The sequence below is a fragment of the Magnolia sinica genome, chromosome 7 (assembly GCF_029962835.1).
Source record: "Magnolia sinica isolate HGM2019 chromosome 7, MsV1, whole genome shotgun sequence".
In the NCBI taxonomy this organism is placed as follows: Eukaryota; Viridiplantae; Streptophyta; class Magnoliopsida; order Magnoliales; family Magnoliaceae; genus Magnolia; species Magnolia sinica.
The window spans coordinates 7657029-7683532 of record NC_080579.1 but is presented as its reverse complement, the minus strand read 5'-3'; the positions used below and the strand labels follow the sequence as shown (position 1 = coordinate 7683532).

Here is a 26504-nt window from a genome sequence, read left to right as displayed (position 1 = left end):
CCTATCATATGGAAGGAATTGATGTTGTTGACCTATTAAATTAGACCAAAACCCTATAAAATTAAAATATCTCAACTTTCTGGTTATATATATATATATATATATATATATATATATATATATATACTTTCAAGGGAATGAGTCAGAATATGATCTAAGCCCGAAACAATTTCAACAGGAGCTTTTATTTAAGGATATCCCTCATCCACGATGACAACTTCAATAAAAGAGCTTTTATTTTTTGATATTCCTCATCGAAGGTGACAATTTCAAAAGAAGAGCTTTTATTTTTTGATATCCCTCATTCAAGGTAAAAACCATAATATAAACTATCTTTTCAATGAAAAATAACCCTATATCAAAATTCACTATACAATTAAATGGGCCATGAGCCTATATAGAGTTTTCAGGTGGGCCACGATATACAAGGGAAGGATAGTTGAACTATTTTTTTCTGCATTGGATACTTAGGCCAACTAGATAATGTAGCCTGTCAGATGGAAAGTTCATATTTATTGCATTGTTCCATCTGAGACATGCACCCATGTGGATGGACTGAGCTCTCACACGTATGTTCAATTGTAAAAACCTTGACATTATAGGATGGGGAGTTATTCTACCTTCCTGCAGTTTAGGGCACTTGATAGGCAGGCACTCAATATCTGCACATAAGGCATATGTATTTAAATTAAACTATTTAGATTGTGGAGCTGATGATATTTTTCATTTTTAACTGTCCATAAATGTCCACATATTCAACTTAAGATGGTTAAAAATATTCCTTACTTTTGAGTGCATGATACATTTACATTGGGATCCATTATTTGGACAGTTTAACCTGAGTTACTTACATTCCACTTGTGCAATTTTTATGCTTGCTCCTTCTTATCATCTATCACACTTTCTCAGAATAGTTTTTCTCTTTTAGATATGGCATCACATTTTTAGAAAGGTTGATGGGAGCTGACTTGGAAGTTTCAAAGCTCACTCGAGTGGATACTAGCAATAGCTATCCACATTAACTGCTCAGAGCAAACACGTGTGAGCCCTGACCATTCACATGGGGGTGGCAGTGGGCCGTATTGGGGCGAGGCCAGGACAGGCCTGACTCGCCCTTAAAGGGCCAAGGCCTGAGCATAGTGGCCCCAGCCTAAGTGATGTAGGGCAGGCCCGATCTTAGGTGGAAGTGATTTGGACTCTCAGAACCTTAAAACACTCGCTCCCACAAGCTGGGGACGAGGTTTTTGACATATCATATAAGATTTTGGGTAGGAGAAGCTTCTTTAGCCCACCAACTCTTGGGTTGCTCACGCCAGATTTGCAAGATTCTATCACATCATCAAAAGTCTCTTCTATTTAGGTTTGGACTATAAATAGTAAGTTTTACTATAACTTTTGATCCTTTGAGTGGTAGGAGTCATCCGCAACATGAAAAGGGCTTAGAAAACCAACGAAAATAACATGATTAGGCCAAATTGGACACTTATTACTTTTGGCCAAAAACCCCAAAGTCTAGGAGGAATGGAGACTGTCGAGTAGTTTACTATTTATAGTAAGTCATGTTTTTTTAGGGTATTTGAGTTGGAGTTTGAGTCTAAAACTCCATTCTAGGTTTAAGCTAATTTTTTAAAAGATTTGTAATTTTTTTTATTATCAAGAATTAATTTATTTTTGAATTTATTAGAAATTGTTTCTATTTTATTCCTCATAGATTCAAGGAAAGTAGTTATTACCTGAGGAAGATGGTAATAGGCCATCACATCCCTCCCTGCATCATTAAGCCTAGAAAAAAATTGGCTTGGCTGGGACCATACCTAACTCAGCTTGAAAATTCATCGCATCCCAATTTCCCACTTGAATGTTATTAATGTATACTGTGATCAAGTGGGCCATACATCACAAAAAATAAATATTTAGAAGAATTAAACCAGCCCAAGCCCAAGTGGCATATTTGTAGGATGTTGTACATATATACATGAAGTCAGCTTGGGCTGGGCCACTTTGAAATAATGACAAGAGCCCAAGCCCAGCCCAAAAATTGATTGGGCCATCCATGATTGGCCGTGTGCAAAAAAGAAAAAGAAAAGATCGATTGGACGATCCACATGTCAATTGCCTCCTGAGATGGGAACAAATAGCACACTTGCCGCGTGGCACCTACGTGCCAGATCCAGACCTTTCATTTGGTGGGCCTCCACTTGGGCCTGTCCACTCATATAGGCCGAGCAAATCGCCGGAAGTTTACATTAACCGTACACATTCCGCCCAACCATGGCTCAACTGACGTAATGTTTTGGGCCAGGGAAAGTACAAGATGTGGCCCACCTGATGAATGGATGGATCTCATACAAGATGTATGTTTGAAGCTCCTACTCACCAAACGGACGGTTGGATGTATCACCAACTTCGTTTGTCGATGTGCAGAGAATTCCACTGAATATCATGTGTTGACGTCACCTAGTTCTATGGGTCCATCATGAAGTATGTGTTATATCCAAACCGTCTGTCCATTTGGTGAGCTCGTGGTAAGATTTGAGCTGAAAAATAAAACAGATCCAAAGATCAAATGGACCACACTGAAAAAAGCAGTGGGAGATTGAATGTCTACCATTGGATTAATATGATATTTGCAAAAAGCAGCGGATTGGCTGGTGTACCACACACCACCGACCTGGCTGGTGTGTTGACGTCACATGTGCAAAGTAATGACGTCTTAGTGAATTTCGTGGATGTGTGGTCTATGCGATGGTCTGACCAGCCCGATTTTTGAGATGGGGCGTTTATCAGTGTGATCATCTACCGGATAAGTGCCTTGGATGTTAAACACGTGTGCAATGTTAGCACGTGTAGAATGTCAGAGTGCCTAATAAACGTGCTTGTTCCCGTTTTTAGGTTGTTGGATAAAATGCTATGGTGTGGTTACTTCTTAGATTGAGCAGTTTGTTTTTGCGTTCGCCACACATGTGCCAGATCTAGACGGTTCATCTGCTGGGCCTTGCAATATATGGGGGCATCACCTAAGAACCACACTGGTTGGCTCATTACAGCCATTGGCTGAAGAACTTCTTGTCCGTGCAATTCAATCAAGAAAAAAGTTCAAGTGGACCACAACACAGAAAACAGTAGGGATTGGATGCCCACCATTGAAAACTTCTTAGAAGATGCCTACCATTGAAAACTTCTTAGAGCCTATTGTGATGGTTATTTGCCAATTTAAAGGACTTGAATGAAGGGAAAATACAAATATAAGCTTGTTTAAAACTTATGTGGCCGCTATGAAGTTTTCAACTGTGAGGGTGCAATTCCCGCTTAAACTTGGAGCCCATTTTATAAGTGGGCTAGGGTTGGACTTAGCTGTTTAAAAGCTCGTCAACCTGGCCCGACCCATCCCACTAAGGTTTCCAAAATTTAAAAATACTCCAATCTTCCCCATCTTTTACTCCAAAAGTTCAAAACAGGATTCGGTGAAGAAGGAGATGAAGAAGAACATGATAGAAAAGGAGTTTCGAGTGGACTTAGATTAGGCCTAGTATAAATGCGCCGGGCTGAGCTCAAGCCAGTCTATTTTAGCCTGTCATGGGCCCGAGCGGGGTTTGATATGTGGATTGCATAACATGAGCCGATCTTGGATATACCTTAGCCTGACCCTGACCCAGCCCGTTGACAGGCCAAAGTGCGGATCGTCTGGTAACCTCGTTGTGCCATGTCATCTGAGCTGAAGTTGCACCAAACGTGCCGGGTTGAGCTCAAGCCAGTCTATTTTATAAGAAGAGAAAAGCAAGCTAATTAACAGGGAGTTTTACATTTCATACCTTTTTTTTGGAAAAGGTTAAAAAGAACCCATCCACGAGCAAATGGGTTTAGGGCCTGTTTGGCCAGTTGTATTAGGTAAGATTGAGGTGGATGGAATTACAAAAGTTACAATAAATGCATGGTTAACGTATTGTCACTAAATTAGGTTTATTCCATGTTTTCTAATATTATGTTCGGAATGTATGCTTTAAAAAGTAAATCCTAGGATTTACTCTCAAATTGCATTTGGGATGCAGCAAAAATCCATCATCGGTGGGATTAGTAAACCCATCTCACACTTTCCAACACAAGGCTCATTTTCCAAAGCCTACAAAGTTAATTTTAATCCCATCTCACACTCCTTCCAAACATGACATCCAAAATTTCAAAGTGAGATTAGTAATGCAATCCCATTTAATAAAACTTAATACCACTATCCAAACAGGCCCTTATGGAAAATTAACCTTGACAACAGGTGTGTCACTCATGTTAGACCATTGCACCAAAAATCAGCTGCATCTATGATACAGGTGGACCACATGATTAGCAACTGTGTTTAGGACAAAGCTTGCCCTCCAAGATATTCTATTAATGCGGCCCAAATGATTTACGTATGAACATGATTTTTGGTCCAAAGACCCAGAATTTTGTATGTAATCTAATTGTTGGAGTGGATTTCATATAAGTATCATGGTAGGTCTTATAAAATCAAAGGTGGACATTTTTCTTCGGGCAGTTTCCTATGCTGTGGGACTATTATTATCATTATTGTTATTGTCTCTAAGCCTAATATGAGACTCAATAGATAATTTTCTAAGTGAATCTTAGATAAACATCAGTGGGCATCATTAAAATTAAGAGTAGCATCCCATACAATGAAGTTTTTTCCCAATAAACTCTCCATGTAGTTGGAAAGGGACGCTAGGATTTAATTTTTGGCAGGGCTTAATTTTTGGCAGGGCCCATGGTCGTGTGTGCATAATCCACCCCACCATTAGATGCATAATCATAGTTTAGTTAGATCCAAAAAATCATGCTAACTTGTGATTCATGTGAGCCAAGAAAACATAGAAACCGCCCCTCTTGAATTTTACAGGAACTAGTTTGATGATTATATAAAATCCACTTAAATAATTAGATGAAAAATCAAAATTTAGGCGGAAAGCTTAAAAATCAAGCCAATTTGTAATTCAGGTAGCCATATCAAGGAAAACAACTTGGAGGGTGATCGTTATCCAGTACACTTTTTTAATCATGTGGTTTATCTGAATCACATATGAAGATAATTTTTGATGCCTTAGCGTAACATGAGGTGACACATCTCATAACTCAAATGATTTTTTGATGAAAATTCTTAAATTAAGGTATTTCAAATATTTAATTATTTAACTTAAAAAAAAAGCCCTTAGTAGGCTCAGCCGTAACCTTATGGGCCAGATATGACTGAGGCTGGACTAAGGCCAGGGCCTAGGAAATCAGGGCATAGCTGGGCCAAACCCAGACCTAGGCCTAGCTGCGTGTATGGTGGATGAATCAGCACCACTCATCACAGGCTCATAAACACAAATGTGGCACTGATCCAGACCATCTAATTACACCTTGGATATATATATATATATATATATATATATATATATATATAGAGAGAGAGAGAGAGAGAGAGAGAGAGAGAGAGAGAGAGAGAGAGAGAGAGAGAGAGAGAGAGAGCATGAATAAGCAACATTTGAGCTGTGTAAGAACTTTATGTAGTGGGTTTTATTGATCAACGGTCTGGATTGTAATCTAGTTGGACGGTTTGATGGGGTTAATCAGTAGGCCCCACTTAAGGTGATGCACTGCGCAGTCTATCTCAGCACTTTGGGTAGAATGATATAGCCATACGCAAGGCAATTTGAGTTGAACTAGAACACAGTAATGTGGAGCATGGGAGAGAGAGTTTGGATGGGTTTCAAACTCCCTCTCCACAAACTCTATATAAGAGAGCTAGCTCCCTGATCCAGCGCTACGGTAGAATTTGAGTCCCATCTTTTGAGTTGCAGAAATGGTATAAAAGAGAGAAGAAGATCCTAAGCTCTATAGGCATTCTAATATTCTTATTCTCCTCAATGGTGTCCCACTTAGGTAAGCCTTCTGAGCCCTTGATCTATGCCACTACATAATAGACTTACAAGCTGCTCATACAGTGGACCCCACAATCTACGCCGCTACTGCTGAAAATCAGATAAGTCACCAGGTGGACCATGCGAGATTCCAAATCTTGGACGGCCGGACGGCCGGTGAGTTATTTTTTACTGTCCATTTTATCTCTCACGTGACCTATTAGACAGGTACTGTGGGGCCCACCTGAAGATGGTCCATCACTGAATTTAGATGTGTGAGGAGAGCTGGTGGTGGCCGCATGCAGCAAGATTCACAACAGAAGCTTCCTTGCCTGGCAATTCAAAGGCTGGTAATTCATGGAGGTTCGGGTCCTTGGCGATCAACTCAAGGATGGTGGACGGGAGGATGAAGAATCCAGACGGTTGATTTGATGGGCCCTGAGGTAGATGGGACATCCCAAATCTTTAGCAATTTCAAACCCATTGTAGGACTTTTTTACCCATCTACGTATGGGCCACTAACAAAATGGTTATGATCTTCCCATCCAATCCCATCGAAGAGAATTAGTGAGATACCCACATCAATGGTTGGGTTGATCTCATCAATCAACGGTTTGGATCTCAAAAAAAAGGCCGACATGCACAGACCAGACGGTTGTAGTTCTTATTGTAGGCGATATATCTGGCAAAACATGATCAAAATTATTAGATCATAATTCATACATACCTTAGATTCGAAAGTAATCTCGGCCACAACCTTAAATGGTGATTCCGATGGCTCTTCCTTGGTGCCCATGCAAATCCAACGGTCCACACTCTACGGCATCGGACAACGATGCAGATGATTCGGGAAGCAGAATGGTAGTGTGGAAGACAGGTGAGGTACAGCAATGGTGGATGGAATGAATATTAGTCTCCGCACAATAGCCTAAAAACTAGGGTAGGATCGCCTGCTTTAAGCCGTTGGAAATGAACCATTCATTCCACCGCCAGTGCCGTACCTACCGTCCCTTGCCTTCATCACCGGAGCTCTCTGCCACCCCAAACGTCTACACTGTCCAATGCCACTGATGATGAATATTATTCTTCATAAGCCTTTGGATGTCCAAACACTCCATCTGCATAACTGAATTCACAAATCAAAAGAGAAATCAGTGATACATTTGGTTCATGATTCCAAGACTTGAACGAGTCCCATGCAATTGGTTGGAGAGTCTTTTAACTATCTGTAGGGGAATCTGCACTGTGGGATAAGGTAGAAAGAAATGTGATAGTACTCTTCCATTCAAATCTTGAAATCAACGGTTCCAAGAAACCTCATTCAACAACAAAAAAAAAAAAAAAAAAAAGAAGAAGAAGAAAAAAACAAGAAAAAAAAAGAAAAAGAAAGACACAAAGAAAGATGAGCGAAATAATTAAAAAACTAGATGTTGAAAATTGAGAGAATATCGATAGACTTACCAAGAAATTGTGCGTGTGAGAGAGAAGCTGTTCCTAAAAGCTCCGACTCTTCTACTCTACATAGGCTCTCATTGCATGGGGAGCGGATTAGGTGCGACGCGGTTACACCAAAGACGGTGCGGCCATAACCGTGGGGCCCACCTTGATAAATGTAATTTATATCCACGCTGTCCATCCGTTTTTTCAACTCATTATAGATAGTAATCCAAAAATTGAAGTAGAATTAAGTCTCATGTGGACCACAATATAGGAAACAGTGGTGATTGAATTTCCACCATTAAAAACTTAGTAGGGCCCACTTAATGTTTATTTTCCATCCAAAATGTTGATCAGGTAACAAAAACCTGGACGAAGGAAAAAAAAATCAGCTTGATAAAAACTTTTATAGCCCACAACAAGTTTTTAATGGTCAATTACCACTGTTTCATTTGGTGTGGTCCATCCGAAATTTATAACTGGTTCATGTTTTGGGCCCATGCCTTAGAATGAGCTGAAAAAATGTATGGACGGCGTCGATATACAATACATACCTCAAGGTGGGCCCCACACTGTATTGGGCGAGGGGGGCCGCACCTAATCCTCCCTCACTCGTGAGACATGTAAATGCGTGCATACCGTGGAAACTTGCGGATTGGAGTACATCCGGATGTTTTGCAATGGGATGCGCTTGGGACCTTAACCTTTGGGTCTTTTCATATATCCAGGCCATTCATTTGATGGGCCTCACGATGGATGTCAGATATCCAGAAAGACTCACATTTTTTGTATTTAAATTTCTTTGATTATTAAAAGGTTAAAATGACCATCCATATGCAAACTCATTCATGAAAGGTTGAAATATTCCAATCTAACAGTTTTAATTTTAATTTTAATGTTTATCATATCGTCAGCAACTGCCCCATCTGTAGCTAAGGCGAGTAATGATATATTAGGCTGAGGGCATCACAGCCTTACAATGCACATAGTTGCATTTTGAAGTGTTCAGCGTCCACATCATGTGTATGGACCGTCCATTAAGTCTATTCCACTCTCTATAGGCATCCTTGAAATTTTTATACGGATTGGATGATCCTAACCTTCTATTCACTAACTTGTAGATATTCATGGACAAGATTGTTAAAAAAGATAGGTCGAATAATCCTCTTAGCACAATTTAATTGCCATAGGCTTTATATAGTAATGAAAGAAAATTAGCCTACATCTAATGGACGGATCAGATAAGTGATGTGAACGATGAAAAGTACAAAAATGCATTTATATGTATGGGAAGATTTTCGTAGATACAGCACGTTACATCATTCCTTATTAAGAGGTTTCGTAGGACTACATGCGTGTATATGGGAGCTTGTTTACACGTATCACCGCGAGTGCCTGCGAGGGTATATGTGTGTGATATCCAGGCCCTCCATCATACGGTTTCCACTGTTCAGGACGTAAAATCAGAGAAGATCAGTCATATGTAGACACAGTCATTGTAAGTCAATTTCTAACATTTTGTCCCATACGATGAGAGGCCCACCATATTTATTGAACTAGGGCATCTCCACGTTCGGAATCACCAAATGGATGGCTTTGATTTCACACACATGTGAGTCGCTAGCATAGATAGTGACATGTAATGGGCCGTGGGGAGTAGCAAAGTTCAATGCTGTTTAAAACTCGGATGAGTACACCATGCGACTGAGTGGACTCAAGCTCAGTCATAGCTGTTACAATTTGACCCAGCAATGTGAGGGTGTCACTGATCGGGCCAAGCTCTATTCAAGCCCGGCTCACATTTTTCAATGTAGGCTGAAACTTGGCCTAGGTTTGCATGGGCCAAAATTCCACAGCTGAACCCCAGCCCTAAATGTTCATATAGGGTCTAAGGTTGTTCACGTGCAATCTGAGCTTTACACTTGAGAGAGAGAGAGAGAGAGAGAGATGGGAGCCTCGTGGGCTATGTAGGAAGCGCATTTTCTAATAAAAAATGTCTCCTCTTCCTTCTGGGTATTGTGCGTTTGTATTATATGTACATTAAATTCTAATTGATTTTAGTTTTTACACATGCCAATTTTTTATATGTGGTGTTGTCTATACAAGGGGTGGATGGGTAGAGAGAGAGTAATATCTTTTCCTGAAAATTTTAGGTTAGGATTTCTTGTACAAATGAGAAAGGTAATAATTGTATTTATGTTTTCTTTTGTTTTAGTTTAGAAGAAAGATATATATTGTTGCCTAATGGAATAAGTATATAGCTGAATCAAACAAACCTTTATGTTATTTGTCTATTGTTTTCTAACTTCTTTCCTTTGTCTATTAAGTATTAGTTTGGCTATTTTTCTTTTGTGGCTTTTCTTGTATTAATTGTGTGCTGGTTTTTTTTTTCCTTGCACCGCAGGAATGGGTTGTAGGGGAGAGAGGGAGAGAGAGAGAGAGAGAGAGAGAGAGAGAGAGAGATGGGTGGAGGCGTGTAGGATGTTACAAAATTACCTTTTACAAACCCTAACAAGCCGGGTTAATATGGCCACTGTACGTTGTCCAAGCCCAACCCGATTGACAAATGGGCTTGAATTTTAAGGTGATCTTAACCTTGGGCCTGATTCGCCAGCCTAAGTCTGGACAGGCCAAAAACCAAATGGCCCAGCCTGGCCCATTAACAACCCCATAACCAAGTCTCCCTGACTTGATTGAGTTGCGACTCAACTCAGGATTGAATGAGTTTGTTCGAGTTACCGGGTGTCTATGCCCGGATTGCATTTGATGATATTTTCTATTTAGGCCAAGTCCAAGCCACAAACTAGGTCCATTTTCATTTGCCATGCGTTGGGCTTGGACGTGACTTTCATATCCCTGGCTAAGTCCGGCCACGGAGGGCCTAAATTTCAAGCTAGAAATTAAATGGGTGAGGCTGGTGCTGATTCAGTCCAGCCCAAACTCAATCCATTGAGTAGAAATTGAGTGAGGTTGAAGAAGAGTTAGGATTTTGGAATGTGCTGAATATTTCGGTCTTCAACTCATGGCAAGGTCTATCATGTCAAGCAGAGTCGAGTGAGTCACTCTGAGTCTGCTCGTAGAATACTGTTCTGAGTCTCCCCCACTCATGTTGACTCATCGAGTTGAGTCGATCTTCCTGGTTTGGTGGGCTTGGGTTCCTCATCGAGTCGAGTTGACTCAGCTGCATTTGGGATCAACTCACCTAATATTAAAACTATGGACCGTATAACTGCTCTTTAGTCTGTGTGCAACGTCTGGGGTCCACCCACGAGGCCGTTTGTCTAGTGACCCCAACAGCAGGCAGCTAGCTGGTGTCAAAGCTCCATGGACTCCACTGTGATGCATGTGTTTTATCCACGCCATCCATCCATTTTTTCAGATCATTTTATGATATAAGCCCCAAAAAATGAGGCAGATCCAAGTCGAAGTTTTGGATCAAACTTATAATATTTTTGTTTTCCCTTCATCCGGTTGGTGTGAACTTACGAACCGGTTGGATGGAAAACAAAAATTACAATGGATCCTAGGAAGTTTTTAATGGTGGACATTCAATTAACATTGTTTTCCTGTGGTGTGGTTCATCTGAGATTTGGATCTGCATCATCTTTTGGCCTATGTCCTAAAATGATTTGGAAAAAATGGATGGACGGCGTGGATAAAGCACATACATATGGTGGGGTCCCAATTTCTTGGTACCCATATGTAAGTGAGGTTTGTATGTTATGACAGAACCAGTGGTATGTGTCCTTCACCATTTACTAAATGGTGGCGACTCATCTACTGTACTCGTGCCTGCATCTACGTCTATCGATCTAGACCATCAAAATTGTGGTCCCAACTGCGAATTGAGAATATTGACCTTACGAGCCTAATCAGCTAACCAAAGGTCATCAAATGGACAGCTTACATAAAATGGATAGCAGTCGTTTAAAATCCTATATCAAATGGTTAAGATGACTTGATTTGATTGATCGTTGAGTTATGCTCAATCCACAGCATGGCTCGCAATTTGGATGGTCTGGACTCAATGTATGCCAACTTTCACCATCATTCGGAAAAGGTGGAAAGAAGCATACAGTAGTAGCCGGATGCGGGTTGCGTCCTACCGCCGCCGTCTCTAGCCACGAACAGACAGTTGGGTGAACAGGCCCACCATGATGCATCTGTATATCCACACTGTCCATCCGTTGTATTAGATCATTTTTAAAGTGTTCTGGTAGCTGTATATCCATGCTGTCCATTCATTTTAAAGTATGAGCACAATAATGAGGCAGTTCCAACGCTTATATAAAACACACTACATATGACTCTTACATTTTATGCTTTTGAACATTCAATACGACTCAAGCTTACTATTTAGTGTGGTCTACTCGAGCGTTGGATCTTCCTTATTTTAAGCATCATGTATTAAAATAATATGGGAAAAGGAATGAACGGCGTGGATAAAATGAGACATTATGGTGGGCCCCCACCCACTGAACTGCCCGTTTGTGGCTAGAGACGGGCGGGGGGAGGACGCAATCCGCGTCCGTAGTAGCATTGCCACGTTGAAATATATTGGAATTCCGAAAGGTTCCATGGCAGCCTTCTTCTCTAAAACTGCCTACCGGCCACGGACGGGCCCCATCGATTCTGTCCGTTGTGCGAAAAATGAGATAGCGTGCTCTACAGGCAAAGGGGACGTGTCACAGTACATGCAGCCCAGGTGCCAATTGGCAGGATCCAAGCTGTTCATCTGGTCAACCCCACCTTCTAGATTGCCTCTAAAGAAGAACATGCTGTCACTTATCTGAATTCCTAGTGTCATAATTGCGTTGACTATAGACCATAACCAGACATTTTCAGCTGCCCTTCTCTTTTGTGACCACCTGGCCCAGGTGATGAACGATCGAACTGATTGTAGTCTGTTTAATATGACTTAATATATGCCACGTGTACCATTTTCATATGCCAGTGTCAGCGTATGAAGTGCATACGCGGCTAGAGTATCAACCAACTCCGGCCCCATGTGAAAATTCTTAAGAAGATCGACTCAAGCTTGACTTATACTATCCCCACTTAATGAGATGCAAGTGGGACTTGATTCATTGATCAAGATCATTGGTCGAGTGGGCCTCCAAAATTCTCATGGATTGGACAATGATAACCTTTCAATTTGTGGCCCGGAAGTAGATCCTGATCAAGAACAGAAATATAGAAACAACGGTGAAGGCCCCGGATTGGAATCTAGGGTCTTTAAATTGGAGAGTTATCGAACATGGTCCATCCAAAGTGGACCCCATCATGTCAATGATTCTAATAAGTGAAACCACAGAACCCAATACATATCCTCACCATTCAACTATAGAAGATCAAGTGGTCCATCAACAGTGGGACCCAACAGTTAACTGGTCTAACTGAACCATGGGCCCACCTACACATGGTGAGAGAACCATTAACATATCTCTATCAAAATTCCCTCCAATCAGATATACAGTGGGAGAGAGAGCCTCAGGATGACTATAAAATGCAGAGAGTATATCAATGCTAGCACAACAAATTAAGAAAGCCCATCACCCCAAAAATGGAAATTCATGTAGTGAGTTCTACGGTCATTCCCCAAGGCCTGCCTCCCACCGAAAATACCAAAATACCCCTCACTGTCTTTGACATGCTAGCATCAGGCATGCACGTCGCTGTGTTACACGCCTACATACCGCCGATGCCGACAAACACTGCCTTGAAAGATGGCTTAAAGAGGGCTTTAGGGCTCTTTCCTACACTAGCAGGCCAGCTCGTAGAGAACGATGATCGTTGCCATCCATATATTTCAATCGGAGACAATGGTGGAGGTGTTTTAGTAGTGGAGACGAATGTGGAATCGGAATTAGTGGATATTTTGCCACTTGAGCCATCGCCAGAGCTGGTGCGGTTTCACCCTCCACTCGACGAGGCTCGACACTTACTTCAAGTACAACTCAACCAATTTTCATGCGGCGGCCTAGTGATTGGCTTAACATCTCACCATCGAGTGGCTGATGGTAAAGCGATTAGCTCATTCCTTATTGCATGGGGAAAGTTGGTTCGTGGGCTCCAAATAGATAGCTTTCCGGGCTATGATCAAACCATGCTAATACCTCGGGACCCACCGAGATGTGATCATGACCATTGGGGGATTGAATTTCAGCCCCTTCCACTACCACCGTCTTCTCTTCCTTCTACCTTAAACTCGAACGAAGTACATAACATGCGGGTCCACTACAGTGGGGAGTTCATATTGAAGATAAAAGCTCGAATGCCAACTAAACATTCTACATTTGAGGTTTTGACGGGCCACCTTTGGAAGAACCTAACCAGGGCTCGTGGGCTTGATCCTGATATGCTTACTCAGATCAGGGTGGCCGTGAATGGACGGCCAAGATTGTGGCCAGCTGCACCGACGGAGTACTTTGGCAACATGGTCCTCAACGCCTTCCCAAGGGCGCGTGTGAAGGAGCTGACTGAAGGGAGCGTCGCTGATGCGGCGCGATTGGTGCATGATGCAGTGGGACGAATCGAGGATGGGTATATCCGGTCGTTGATCGACTTCAGAGCGATCAACAATGGGAACGTGCTGGTGCCCGTTACGGATTTTGAGGGGCCAGTTCTGTGCCCTAACCTGGAAGTTGATAGCTGGTTAGGGTTTCCTTTCCAGGAAGTGGATTTTGGGGATGGAGGGAGCCTATGTGCTTTTGCTCCTTCGTGGGTCCCAGTGGAAGGTGTGGTGATCTTGATGCCTACGTTGCGTGGTGTTGGTGAAGGTGGTGTGGATGTCATGCTCACCTTATTTCAAGACCATGCAGAGCTCTTCAGGCAGATCTCCCATTCATTAGATTAGTTTGTGGGCACGTGGTACACGTGTGCAAGATCCTAGCCGCTCATTAGACCACACTGTGTATATACCTTGCCTATAATATCAGGCTACTCCGATCATCAGGTCCGCCGCACACGTGCAAAGTATTTGGACATATGAGTGAATTCTTGGATGTGTGGTCTTCGTGATGATCTGATCAGCCTGAATTTTGAGATGGGGCGTTTATCAGTGTGATCATCTACCGGATAAGTGCCTTGGATGTTAAACACGTGTGCTGTGTTGTTACGTGTAAGAGGTCAGAGTGACGAAAGAAATGTGCTTGTTCCAGTTTTTGGGTTGTTGGGAAAAATGATATGGTGTGGTTACTTCTTAGTTTGAGAAGTCTATTTTTGCACTCCCCACACATGTGCCAGATCCAGACGGTTCAACACCAGGTCTGTAGGGCTCACGGTAATGTTTATATGTTATTTAACCTATTCATCATATCACATATGCATCCAAGAAGGGAAATCAGAAATACCGTATTTATCAGAAAAAGGTGTATGACCCACATTGTAGTGTTCAACGGTTTCGCGCAACCTATACTATTTATTATGGTGTGGTCCAATTCATCCGTAAGTAGCCTTCAAATTTTGGGATATATATTATGATGAATTCGCACAGTTGATGAAATGTGTAGATTGAAAACTTATATCACAATGGGCCCACAACCAGGAGAGAACCATCCACCACAAGACTTACAAGTCGCTGTCCTCTCTTTACCGTCTTTATCTATTTTTGTGTGCAAGGATAATTTGATCCAAAAAAAACTTTTTAGAACTTTGTTGAATTTTTACCCTCGGAAGAATCGAAACTTCCCTCGGAGTATATATGTGTTTATTACATGTATTGGGATTTTGACCATACTAACCTTGAAGTTTGGACAAATTATTTAACGAGATTCAACCTTTCAAATATCCTAAAAGTGGCCTTTTGACAAGCTTTGGATATTATTTCAGACGAAAATGCCCCTATTCTTGTTTCAGAAATCGTACGGTCATAGAGAAATGGAATAGCTGCTCTCCTAAGAAAGTGACGGATTGGCCACTCCCCCTGCCACCAGGCAATGGATGGGTTCGGATCAGGTACTTCCCCCGCCTGTTTGGAGCTCGGGACAGGCGGAGGCTTTGAGGGCCACTGAGGGTCCATCGTAATGTTTTCATTTTATCCAAACCATTCATCCATTTTTCCATATCATTTTAGAGTATTGAATTAAAAACTGTCCATCCATTTTGCCAGTCGTACAATCCATTTATCCATGCCGCCCATTCTTTTTGCCATGTCATTTTAGAGGTTAGGCTTCCATGCTGTCTATAATCCATGCCGTGCCATTTTCAGAGCAAGGCATCCATGCCGTTTATAATTCATGCTGACAGGGTGGATGGATTAAATCGTTATTTAGGAACGGTTTTAAAACGTTCCTAAAAGAGGTGTCGCAAAAGAACAGTTCACAACCGTTTTGGTCACTTTCAAATTTTAGATGCAGAATTTTAGGAACGGTTTTAAATCGTTCCTAAGGTTGCAAAAGAATGACTACTAAAAGCTGTACATTTGTTTTTATATTTAAAACCAAAAGAATATTAGGTACAATTAAAAATTAATATTAAACAAATATGGTACAACTTTATAATAAAAATTATATATATTTACAACAATAAATTTACAATGGCCTGAATACATTAAAAATAAATAAAAAATCCTCCATGATGTGCTCCACTCCTAGAGAAAACACAAGATCCTTTGTGGTTGCACCATGACTTGCAATGACACTTCTTTTCAGACTTGCATTGTAACTATTAAAAATAAAAACAAAGACAGTAAGCAATTTGATTAGCTAAAAAACAACATAAAGATTCAAAAACTAAACATACAAAAGAGTGACTATTCAACAACTAAAACTAGAGGATCACCTGTACTGATGCAAAAGAGTCCAAATGCACCGAGGTATGTGAAATGGATGGTCCATGGGCCATTGTTCAGTAGGCCATCTGTCCCACTCCATAAACCACGCCCCAAAACTCTTGACCAACTGCCTTCTTTAAGTTGAATCAGGCCTGTTATTGAATCTCTCTTTATAACCATCTAATCAAAAGTTAAAGATTGCACCAAGGATGAGATTTTCAAGACAGCTTATCTGCATTGGGGCCAGCAATCTGATGGTTTGTATCACCGAGCTATTAGCTCCACTAGCCTCAACTAAAAACCCATGCATGAGAGGGAGAGAGGAAAATCGGAAATCATACAACACAGCAGCATACCCTACTCTACTCTAGGGTAAGCCACCAACACATGATGAAGATTGAAAATTGTGAGTAGTGCATGGTAGAAGGAAGTTAAGAAAGAGAACTCACCACAGCAACCAGAGGAGAACCATACATGGATACGGAAGCTACAAGTCCAAAACATCCAACAAGCATCTTCCGATGATGATGATCATGCAAAGCGAATGTTGATACTAACACAATAGCAGAAAACACAATAGCTAGGAGTGCCACCGTCAATGATACTAGCTTCTGCATGTAAAATACGTGTTTAGATTAACACAAAGAATTGACGCAGGGCCTACATAAGAATTCATAATAAGGAGCAAAGAATTCAGCCTGATTATGTCTTTGAAAAATAAGAAAGTCTCAAGTCCAGTCAGTTTGACCACTATTATATATCGTCCATCCAACTGATAACTTTCAACTATTAAGTGAATGCAACATCCAATCTCACCAATGTAAGTTCAGCCTCTCTACTGATGGGATACACCATAGTAAATATGTCCATCCATTGCTAAATAGAAAAACACAAGTGTGGTCTACTCTATGAGTGGATTTGACTGATTTTTACAAAAGGCAATTGTCATGTTGGGCCCAACTCAGTGCAACATAAGAGGTCTCAAAACTCCAATTCAAAAAAATTGCAAAGCAAAAGAAACAGTCATCTATAGTAGTTGTGAGTCTTGTGATGGCCAACATTTCAAAATAAAGTAACAGACACCATATCCAGTATGCACCTCATCCTTTACATGACCAGGAGGCATTGTTATAGTTCCACAACTATATTGCACAAGAAGACCGTCTCCCAAACGACTACCCAAGAAAAAGAATGAATTGCCAATGGTTGTGATGCCCTTATCAGAAATGGAATTCTAGATTAACAATTGAAATGGCTAGTGGGTTTAGGCACTGCAGCAAACCGATGTCAAAACTGAAGCTTTAGACTTTGAAAGTTCAAGTCTCTGGACAACGCTGTCGAATAAAAATCCATATTACCACCAGAACAATTATTACAAATTGTCTTTGCTTATATTGCTTTCTACGGAACATGTCATTATATTGCTTTCTTATGCCTAAGATTGAAATTTTTTGAGACTGAAAGTGATTTCAAATTTCAATGCTCAAGTAACATCCAGAAATTATTTTTTGATTGAATAGGTGAAAACATTCAAGCATCAATTGGTTGCTGTTAGAAATGAGTCATTAGTTGGTGAACTCAAAGAAATTCATGGACTATTACTACATGCTTAATTGAAGGCATTAAGTAATAGAGGAATCTTCTCAATATGTGAAAAAAACCAATCATTTTTTTTTTCAAAAGAAGGCCCAATGGTGGCCCAATGTCTATTCAACCACAAAAAGAGAATTTACAATGTCTATTCAACCAATCATGGACTGTTACTAAATGCTTACATGTTTCTGAGTAAACAATTAGGAAGCAAAAAAAAAATGCCTCCCAAAAGAAATTCAAACCTGAAGCCATGGTGATGGGATCCCGTAGTAGGTGATTCCTGTGGAACATCCAATTTCTTTATGGTTTTTTGAAACTAAAGCAACTAGAAGGCTCATAACATATGTTAAAACCCCCAGATCACGCTCATCTAGAAGCCGTGTCATGCGATATGACCTGAAAAGAAACGTAGCCAAAACAGAAAGTCAGATGAGCATAAATAATCAACAGGGCCCCATTAGAGGTAGAATACAAAATCCCTACTAACCAGCCATCTACATTAACATCGGTGAGAACCAACTATTTGGGGTCAGCTCTCATCTTGTTCCAGTTATAGCAGGGTAAGGCATCATCTGATCCATAGTCAATAAAAATAAAAACTCAAATTCAAAAAAAGGAACAAAAATAAAAGATGAGTAAATACAGTTGAACAGATGCCTCACAACCATCCATTAATATGTTGCCAAGTACTAGGAACAGCTATTCACAGGACCAACTTGCAACAATTGAAACACCCACTTACATTTCCAATAGACTGAACATGTAAGAAAGGCATCTGAACCACTTTCAACCTCCAGCATAAATAATTTCAAGCTTTTGTGATATCAGCTCGCAGCCATTCAACACTCAGATAAGACTATATAAGAAGTCTCGAAAAATTGGGAGGATTTAAGGATGCCTGCAAGGTGCAATAACACCATGTATTGGGCATGCATGACAAAGCACATCCAATTTCCAGCAACGCGTACATTTGCAATGGGCTCAGTAGTCTCACCATGATCTCTTCATACTCACTTAAACCATTTTACCCAGTAAATGGCTAATGACTACATAGATCAAGCACAATTTTCCGCAAAATCACATCTCTTTGGCATTTTAACAAACAACTCCCCTGCAATTTTTTTCTAATGCTAAGGGAGAGTTCAGACAAAAAAACAAAAATAATAATAATAAAGAAAGAAAGAGAACATTAAGACATGATAAAGAGGCTACCAAATGAATAAGCCATTTTACCAGATCGATCAGTAAAAAATCATCAACCTACAAAGAGAAGATGTAGATATGAAACAGTCAACAGATGTAAATCTGAAATCACCAATAGATCTGGCTACTACATGTATGAATCTTTAACTAAATCTTTAATACAACAGCATATAGCAGACCTGTACCCTTCATATTCAATTGCAGATGGTGAAGGGTTGGAATGGTTTTCTGTCATCTCTAGTCCACTGCCTGTGTTCAGTCATTTTGGTGGGAAGACATCACTGTTCAGAGCTCTATCACCATCACTTCTGGAAGCAGCTTTCAATGTGGATCCTCATCTTGTGAAGCTTTTGAGGTTTGATGGGAGTAATAATGTCAGTTTCGTCCCTCCACGCCAAACTAACATCATCTAGCTCGCTAATCCTTTCTTATGCTTATATAGATATGCATGCATGCGTACACACACACACATATATATATATATATAAAATTTGAAATGCTCGGAGTAAGAGACACTTTATGCATTTATGTTATTAGAGTGAGCAGCCTATGTGCTTATGTATGACATATACATGTATATCTGCAATTGGAATGGTCAGACTGTGAGAGACTTTATGCATGTATGTTTAAAAAAAAAAAAGAAAGAAAAATCTCAGGTCCAAACCAACAAATCAGTCACTAAATAAATGTATTTAAGCAGATCAAATACTAAAGACGATATATAATGAATATTGCACCAAAGAACAAAAAGCCTACTAAGTGTAAAATGGTACTTTCATGAAACTCAGTAAATCCCAAAGTATCCATATCCCGTAAAAAAAAAAAAAGGATCTAAAATCAAAACCTACAATTCATCGACTGGTCCCCACAGATCAGGCAGTGAGCATGACAGCCCTGCCAGCCTCCTTGATCTTCTTCTCTGCGGTCTTTGACACTAGCTTCGCCTTCACGACGACAGGCCGCCCCTCCGGTAGCATCCCCTTGCTGAGGAGCTTGACATACCCAAACTGCGTGAGATCTCGATCATAGCGGCCTGATCCGATGGTGCAGATTTCGCCTTCTCCTTGACGTGGACAGAGAGCTTCATTTGGAAATTTTCGTGGAAATTTCAAAAGAAGTTCAAAATCACAGGAAATTAATGCAACAAAAATGTGTGAAATTTTTGTACAAATCAATAGAGAATGAATGGATTCAGTGGCTAGAATTGCCTAATTTTCTTGAATTAAAGAATACAAAAATTTTCATTTGAACATGAAAATCACCCACAGAATTCTATGAAAACACGTACGGAACAACAAAACCAAATAGGAATTTCGAAAAAAAAAAATAGAGAAAATGACAAAAAAAAAAAAATCCGATTTAAAGTGGAAACCCCTAATTTCACAGATATTCGAACAACATAGAAAAATCATCCATCAAAAATCAAGAAAAAATAAAAATAAAAAAATATATAATTTCAATTTTCATACAGAGATTTAAAAATAATATTCACAGAAATGCCATTTCCAGATATAGAAGAAGAAGAAAAAAAAAAACCTAGAACAAATTCTGAAGCCTAGGACCCAAATTCTCCCCCTAAAAGCAGAGAAACCAGATCGAGAGGGAAAAAATCGAGAAAGAATTACAGAAGAATTATAGAATTGCCATCATCAGTTGCAGAAAGAAACCCTTGATTTTCAGAAGAGAGATTTAGGGGATTTTTTTGCGCTTAAAACAGAGACATCGGTTTCTTCCTTCTCTCTCTCTCTCTCTCTCTCTCTCTCTCTCTCTCTTCCTAAAACCCGCTTTTGATGAAATTAACAGATAAAATCAGCTACAAAAGAGAGAGATCCGTGGCCACAATGCAAGAAACATGGATGTGATTCCAGAAACAAGATCTGTAAAACCTAGATCTGAAGAAACTGAAGAAATCTGGAGAGAAATTGGGAAATGGAGGAGGAAGAACGGAGGAGAATGAGAGACATAATAGATCTGGAGGCGTAGATCTAACGTAATGGGGATGCTTTTTAAAGGAGTGTTAAGAAGAAAAGAGCAGGACGAGCAGGAGGGTAGAATGACCTAAACTGGAGATTCGAAGAGAAGGAGACACGATACAAGAGAATGAAGAAAAGAGGAAAGCAAAAGAGCCGTACATACCGTCCCTGCATTCAGAAACGGTTTAGAACCGTGTGCAATTAGAAACAGCTTAATACCGTTTCTAAACCAAAGCACTGGCCGTACCTAATAAACAATTTTGGTGTAGTGACATTATGATAGAAAAGGAAGTGAACACATTCAGAACCACAATGTAAGCAACATGACAACCACGACAAATATAATGTTAATCAGTTAGTTATAAATAACTTGTTTAAGTTGGCCAAAAACAAAAAAAGAAAGAATATAGAAATGACTTCAAATATTTGAAAGTAGATTTGATGGCTAAGAACAGTAGTGACGACTAGGGCAGCATCTGGTCGTTGCAATGGGTATGTTTTACGCCCCGCCTGAGCCAGACGCGGATTTCTTGCCAAAGCCTTTGGCATGAAGTTCCTGAGCTAAGATGCTAGGTGGGTCCCACCATGATGCTTGTGAGAAATCCACACCGCCCATCCATTTTGGTAGGTCATTTTAGGAAAAGCGACAAAAAATGAGGTATATCCAAAACTCATGTAGTACAATAAGAAATAGCGTAGATTAAGTGACCACCGTCTGAAACATGAATATGGCCACAAAGTTTCATGTCAGGCAAAGTTTTTGGTGTTTTCACTTCGTCTGAGTGGAAATGACCTTATAAACAGTTTGGATGACATGTAAATATTAAGGTAGATCCCAGGAAGGTTTCAACCGTAGGAAACTCTTTTCTTAGTTTTCCCTCTCGTCTGGCCCACTTGAGTTTTGGATCCACCTCATTTTTTCTTAAAATGTCCTAAGATGAGCTCCAACAACGGGTGAACGGTTTTGATTTCTCACAAAAATAACTGTAGGCCCCCACTTACATCCGAGCACAGGAACTCCCTGGGAAAGGCTTCTGCAGGAAATCCGCCTCCGGGCGGTCACGACACCAGGGGAAACAGATTGGCTACTCCCCAGCCACCAGCCAATTGCTGATGGTCGGTGCTCTGTGGGCCCCACCATGATGTATGTGTTTCATCCATGCCGTCCATCTATTTTTCTACATCATTTTACAATATAAGACAAAAAATGAGGTATACTCCAATCTAAATTGGATCACATTACTGGAAATAGTTTTGAATGAACATGGATCATTAAAAACTTTTTGGGAGCCATAAAAGTTTTGGATGAAGCTGATCTTTGTTTTTTCCCTTCATCTAGGAGTATTTTAATGGTGAATATCCAATCACTATTGTTTTCCTGTTGTATGGTCCACCTGATATTTATATCCCTCATTTTTGGGATATGGTCCAAAATGATCTTTAAAAGTAGATGAACGGAATGGATGAAACACATACATTATGCTGGGGTCCACAGAGAACCGACCATCAGCCACGGGGCTGGTGGCAGGGGGCGTACTCAAACCGTTTCCGACATTTTAGGCGGATTGCCTGCCGACGAAATCGGATTGCGTAATGAGTTATTCAGTACGAGAGAGTAAACTTTGTTGGGCCCACCGGGAATGCATGTAGTTAATCCACGCCATCTATTCGTTTGTCAAGATCATTTTATGGGTTGAGCCCGAAACTAAAGAATATGAAAAGCTAAAGTGGACCATGTCACAGGAAACAGCGGGAATAATGATTTTTCTAGGGCTCATAGTGATGTTTATTTGTCATCTAACTTATTCATAAGATCACACCGACATAAATGAAGGAAAAAAACAAATATCAGCTTAATCTAAAAGTTCTATTGTCCCCAAGATGTTTTCAACAATACAACTTCAATTCATACTGTTTTTTGTAATTTGGTCCACTTGAGCTTTGGATATGCTTCATTTTCAGCGTAAACTCATAAAATTATTCAGTAAAACGAATGGACCGATAAATACATAAATCAAGGTAGTTCTCACAGAGGTTACTCAGCACGCTTACCATATGAGTTACTCAGTATGCAATCCGCTTCCCCTGCCGACTGCATAGATACCTGCAGGCTGCAGCACTAGAGCCACGTGGGGCCGGCATTCGGACGCAGATTGCCTGCCACTGCATAGATTCCTGCAGCACTAAGCTATGTGTCCGAAATTGGGACGCAGATCACCGGCCGTCTGCAGAGATTCCTGCAGCACAAAGCTATGTGGGCCCGACATTGGGACGCTGATTTCCTGCGAAAGCCTTTCGCAGGAAGTTCCTGCGCTGGGAACGCACGTGGGGCCCCCTGGGATGTTCGTGAGAAATCCTCACCGTCCATCCATTTTGTGAGTTCATTTTAGGACATCAGGCCAAAGATGAATCGTATCCAATGCTCAAGTGCGCCGAAAATGTGATAATTAAACGTCCACAGTTGAAATATTCGTGGGGTCACAGAAGTTTTGAATCATGATAATATTTGTGTTTTCAGTTCATCCCAGTAGGAATGATGTTATTAACGGTGTGGATGGCATGTCAACATCATTGTCGAACCCAGGGAGGTTTCAATGGTAGGAATTTTCCTAAATACCTTTTCTTTTAGTACGGCCCACTTCAGTCTTGGATCCTATCCAATTTTGGTATAATCTCCTAAAATTATCTCACAAAATGGATAGATGGAGTGGATTCCTAACAAACATTAGGGGGCCCATTTGCGTTCCCAGCGCAAGAACTTCCTGCGAAAGACTTTCGCAGGAAATCCGCGTCCCCGACATTGGGACGTGGATGGAAGCGGATTGGCTGCTGTACCTCACACCAGCTACCTAGCTGCTGTAGGTACGTGTCGTGCGAAGACGAGCACTGACGTTCGTCGAGCTCCGAGCTGTACGATCGGTTCAAAGGAGATCAAAGTTACATGGCCCCAAAGTAATGTATTTATTATATCTACTTGTTCATCTATTTTTAGAGTTCATTTTAAAGCACTATACAAAAAATGAATCATATCGACCACACCACAAATAGCAGTGGAGATAATAATTTCACTATTAAAATATTCACAGGTCCCACTATAACATTTATTTTCCATCCAATCTGTTCATTAGGTTAGAAGACCTGAATGGAGAGGAAAAACAAATTTCATATTTATCCAAAACTTCATTGACCCCAAAAAGGGTTTCAATGGTACAAGTACAATCCCCCACTTCTTTTTGCAGTATGGTCCACTTGATAGTTAGATCTGTCTCAATTTTCCCCTCAAGTATTAAGACGAGTTCACCAAATGGATGGATGATTTAGATATAACAGATATCTCATGATCAGACCCACAGAACCTGCGGACACCAGTGTAGCAGCTATATAGGTGGTATGAGGTGCCCATCCGCTTCCGACGTGGACAGTGTGAATTTGTCCAGGACCTTTGCACCCATTTTAGCCGCTTGATGTGTACCGATGAAATGGGACGCCGATTTCCAGTGAAATCCTTTTGCGGGAAGTTCCTGCGTAAGGATTCTGTGTGGGGCCCAGTTAGATGTTTGTGAGAAATCCAACCCTTCTATCTATTTTTGAAGCTCATTTTGTGACGTGAGGCAAAAAATGAAGAGGATCCAAAACTCAAGTGAGCCACACCAGAGGAAACAGTGGAAATTTAGTGACCACCATTGAAACATTTATATGGCCGTAAAAGTTTTGGAACGGTCTAATTTTTTGGTGTTTTCATTTTATCAAAGTGAAAATGACCTTGTAAACGGTTTAGATGGCATATAAAGTTTTGGATCTCCTCATTTTTTATAGCATGTCTTAAAATGAGGTCAAAAAACGGATGAACGGGTTTGATTTCTGACAAACATCATAGTAGGCCCCACCCAGAATCTTTTTTTGCAAACACACCCCACACAGGCAGGCCGTGGGATTTCACCACTGGTGGATACTCGAACCCTTGACCGGGTGTCGAAACTCCTCGGAGTCTACCACCCGGGTAAGAGCAAGGACCCATTGCATAGGAACTTCATATAAAAAGGCTTTAGCACGAAATCCTGCGAGGTCAGATGAAAGTCTGCTATTTGTTCACACTGTGGGGTTAGTACAAGTGAAAGTCTTACTTTACCTTTCACGGTATCTGTATCTGATCTACTTTCAGTGTTACACGTCCTCTTAATAATGTGAAGGCATAGACTCGCACGCCCATTATTAGATTTTTTTTTTCTTTTTTCTTTTTTAGTACACCCACGGTCAGTACACACTTCAGTGTTAGCCACCCCCACTAGGGATCGATACCAAGACCTCAAGTGTTGAAAGCATGTATCTTTCACTCAGTGTACCACTTGAGCTATGGATCAGGGTGTCCATTATTTAGAAGAATGAATAAGCATTAGGGGTGTACACGAACCGAGTTAGCTCGGCTCGACTCGACTCGAAAAAGCTCAATTTGACTCAGTTTGAAATTGAGTTCGAGCCGATTCAAAATGATTTTTTGAGCTCGAAAAAATTTCAAGCCAAGTTCAAGCTTACCCGAGCTTGACTCGACTCGGATCGAACCCCAACTCGAATTGAACTAGTTCAGTGACTCGGTTATTTTGATATTGATGTTGCTCATCAAGTGTTTGGTGCAATAACTCAATGAAGTGTCGGCTGGTGATGAGGAAGGTATGGATATGAAACAAATATCCTTGTATCATGATTTTTATGTTGCTAGCTGAGTGTTTGATGAAATACCTGTAAACTGTTGCTGTTGCTTTACATTTTGTAAGAAATTGAAGGTGCACTCCATGTGTTTGAGAAAATGTCACAGAGGCTCGATCTTAGCTCGAACTCACCTGAGCTGCTGACCGAACTGAGCCGAGCTGGCTAGTCAAGCTCGAGGACCCAGCTGAGCCGAGTTCGAGTTGGGGTCAACAAGTGGCCGAGCCGAGTCGAGCTGTGCCAAGCTCAACTCGGTTCGACTCGTGTACACCCCTAATAAGCATATGCCACCTGGTCATGATTATCATGCCAATTAACGAGGCAGTGTGCATAATAACTATAAGAGACTCATTGAGAGAACAAATCTTATCATGTATTAGGCTGTGACACGCTTAGCGAGGCCGTCTCTCACAATTCTTCCAAAATGTGAGATCTTCCTAGAAATGTTCGAAGACTCTTTATCATTCTGGAAGGTCCCGAATATCGGAGGATCAGACCAATATCCAAGCGGATCCGGCTATGGATTGGGCCTAGTATGGAGAGACAAACACATCGTTATCGGATGATCTGGTCCCAACCTTGGGTTCAGTTAGAATAAATAGAATGGGAGAACTAGATGGAAGATCTGGTTGGACCCATTCTAGTGTCCATCTATCCCCTTCAGCACTCTAAACAATTTTGCAGTGCATGATGAAAATGCAGGAGACAGTTTGATCTGGACCGTCCAACACCTTGACTGGTAGTGGAGGAGGTGGGCTACTAAATGAGTAGTCCAGATCTTGGCTTGGCTATCTTCATGGCCACAAATATCTCCCATTGAAATGATTCATTGTGAGAAGAAGATCCAATAAGCCTATAGTTTCAGATCCGTCTACAAGATTCCCATATCCAGAAAGTGCGGAAGATCCACGATCAGCAAGGTAAACCTAG

General features: G+C 40.8%; 1 protein-coding gene and 1 long non-coding RNA gene across 2 annotated transcripts; one reads left to right on the top strand and one right to left on the bottom strand.

Moving 5' to 3' along the window:
• Window positions 1-12891: 12891 nt before the first annotated feature.
• On the top strand, window positions 12892-14184 carry LOC131250525 (putrescine hydroxycinnamoyltransferase 3-like). The gene has a single exon (XM_058250811.1). The coding sequence runs from the start codon at window positions 12892-12894 to the stop codon at window positions 14182-14184; it is 1293 nt and encodes a 430-aa protein (XP_058106794.1).
• A 2990-nt stretch (window positions 14185-17174) lies between these two features.
• On the bottom strand, window positions 17175-18346 carry LOC131251939 (uncharacterized). Its single transcript, XR_009174055.1, has 3 exons — window positions 18182-18346; window positions 17937-18090; window positions 17175-17435 (listed from the first exon to the last, which is right to left on the bottom strand). It is a non-coding gene; the product is annotated as an uncharacterized LOC131251939 (long non-coding RNA).
• Window positions 18347-26504: the final 8158 nt, after the last annotated feature.

Bases quoted from the DNA above. Each gene is read 5' to 3' on its own strand.
- LOC131250525 (XM_058250811.1), top strand. From the start codon at position 12,892: ATGGAAATTCATGTAGTGAGTTCTACGGTCATTCCCCAAGGCCTGCCT.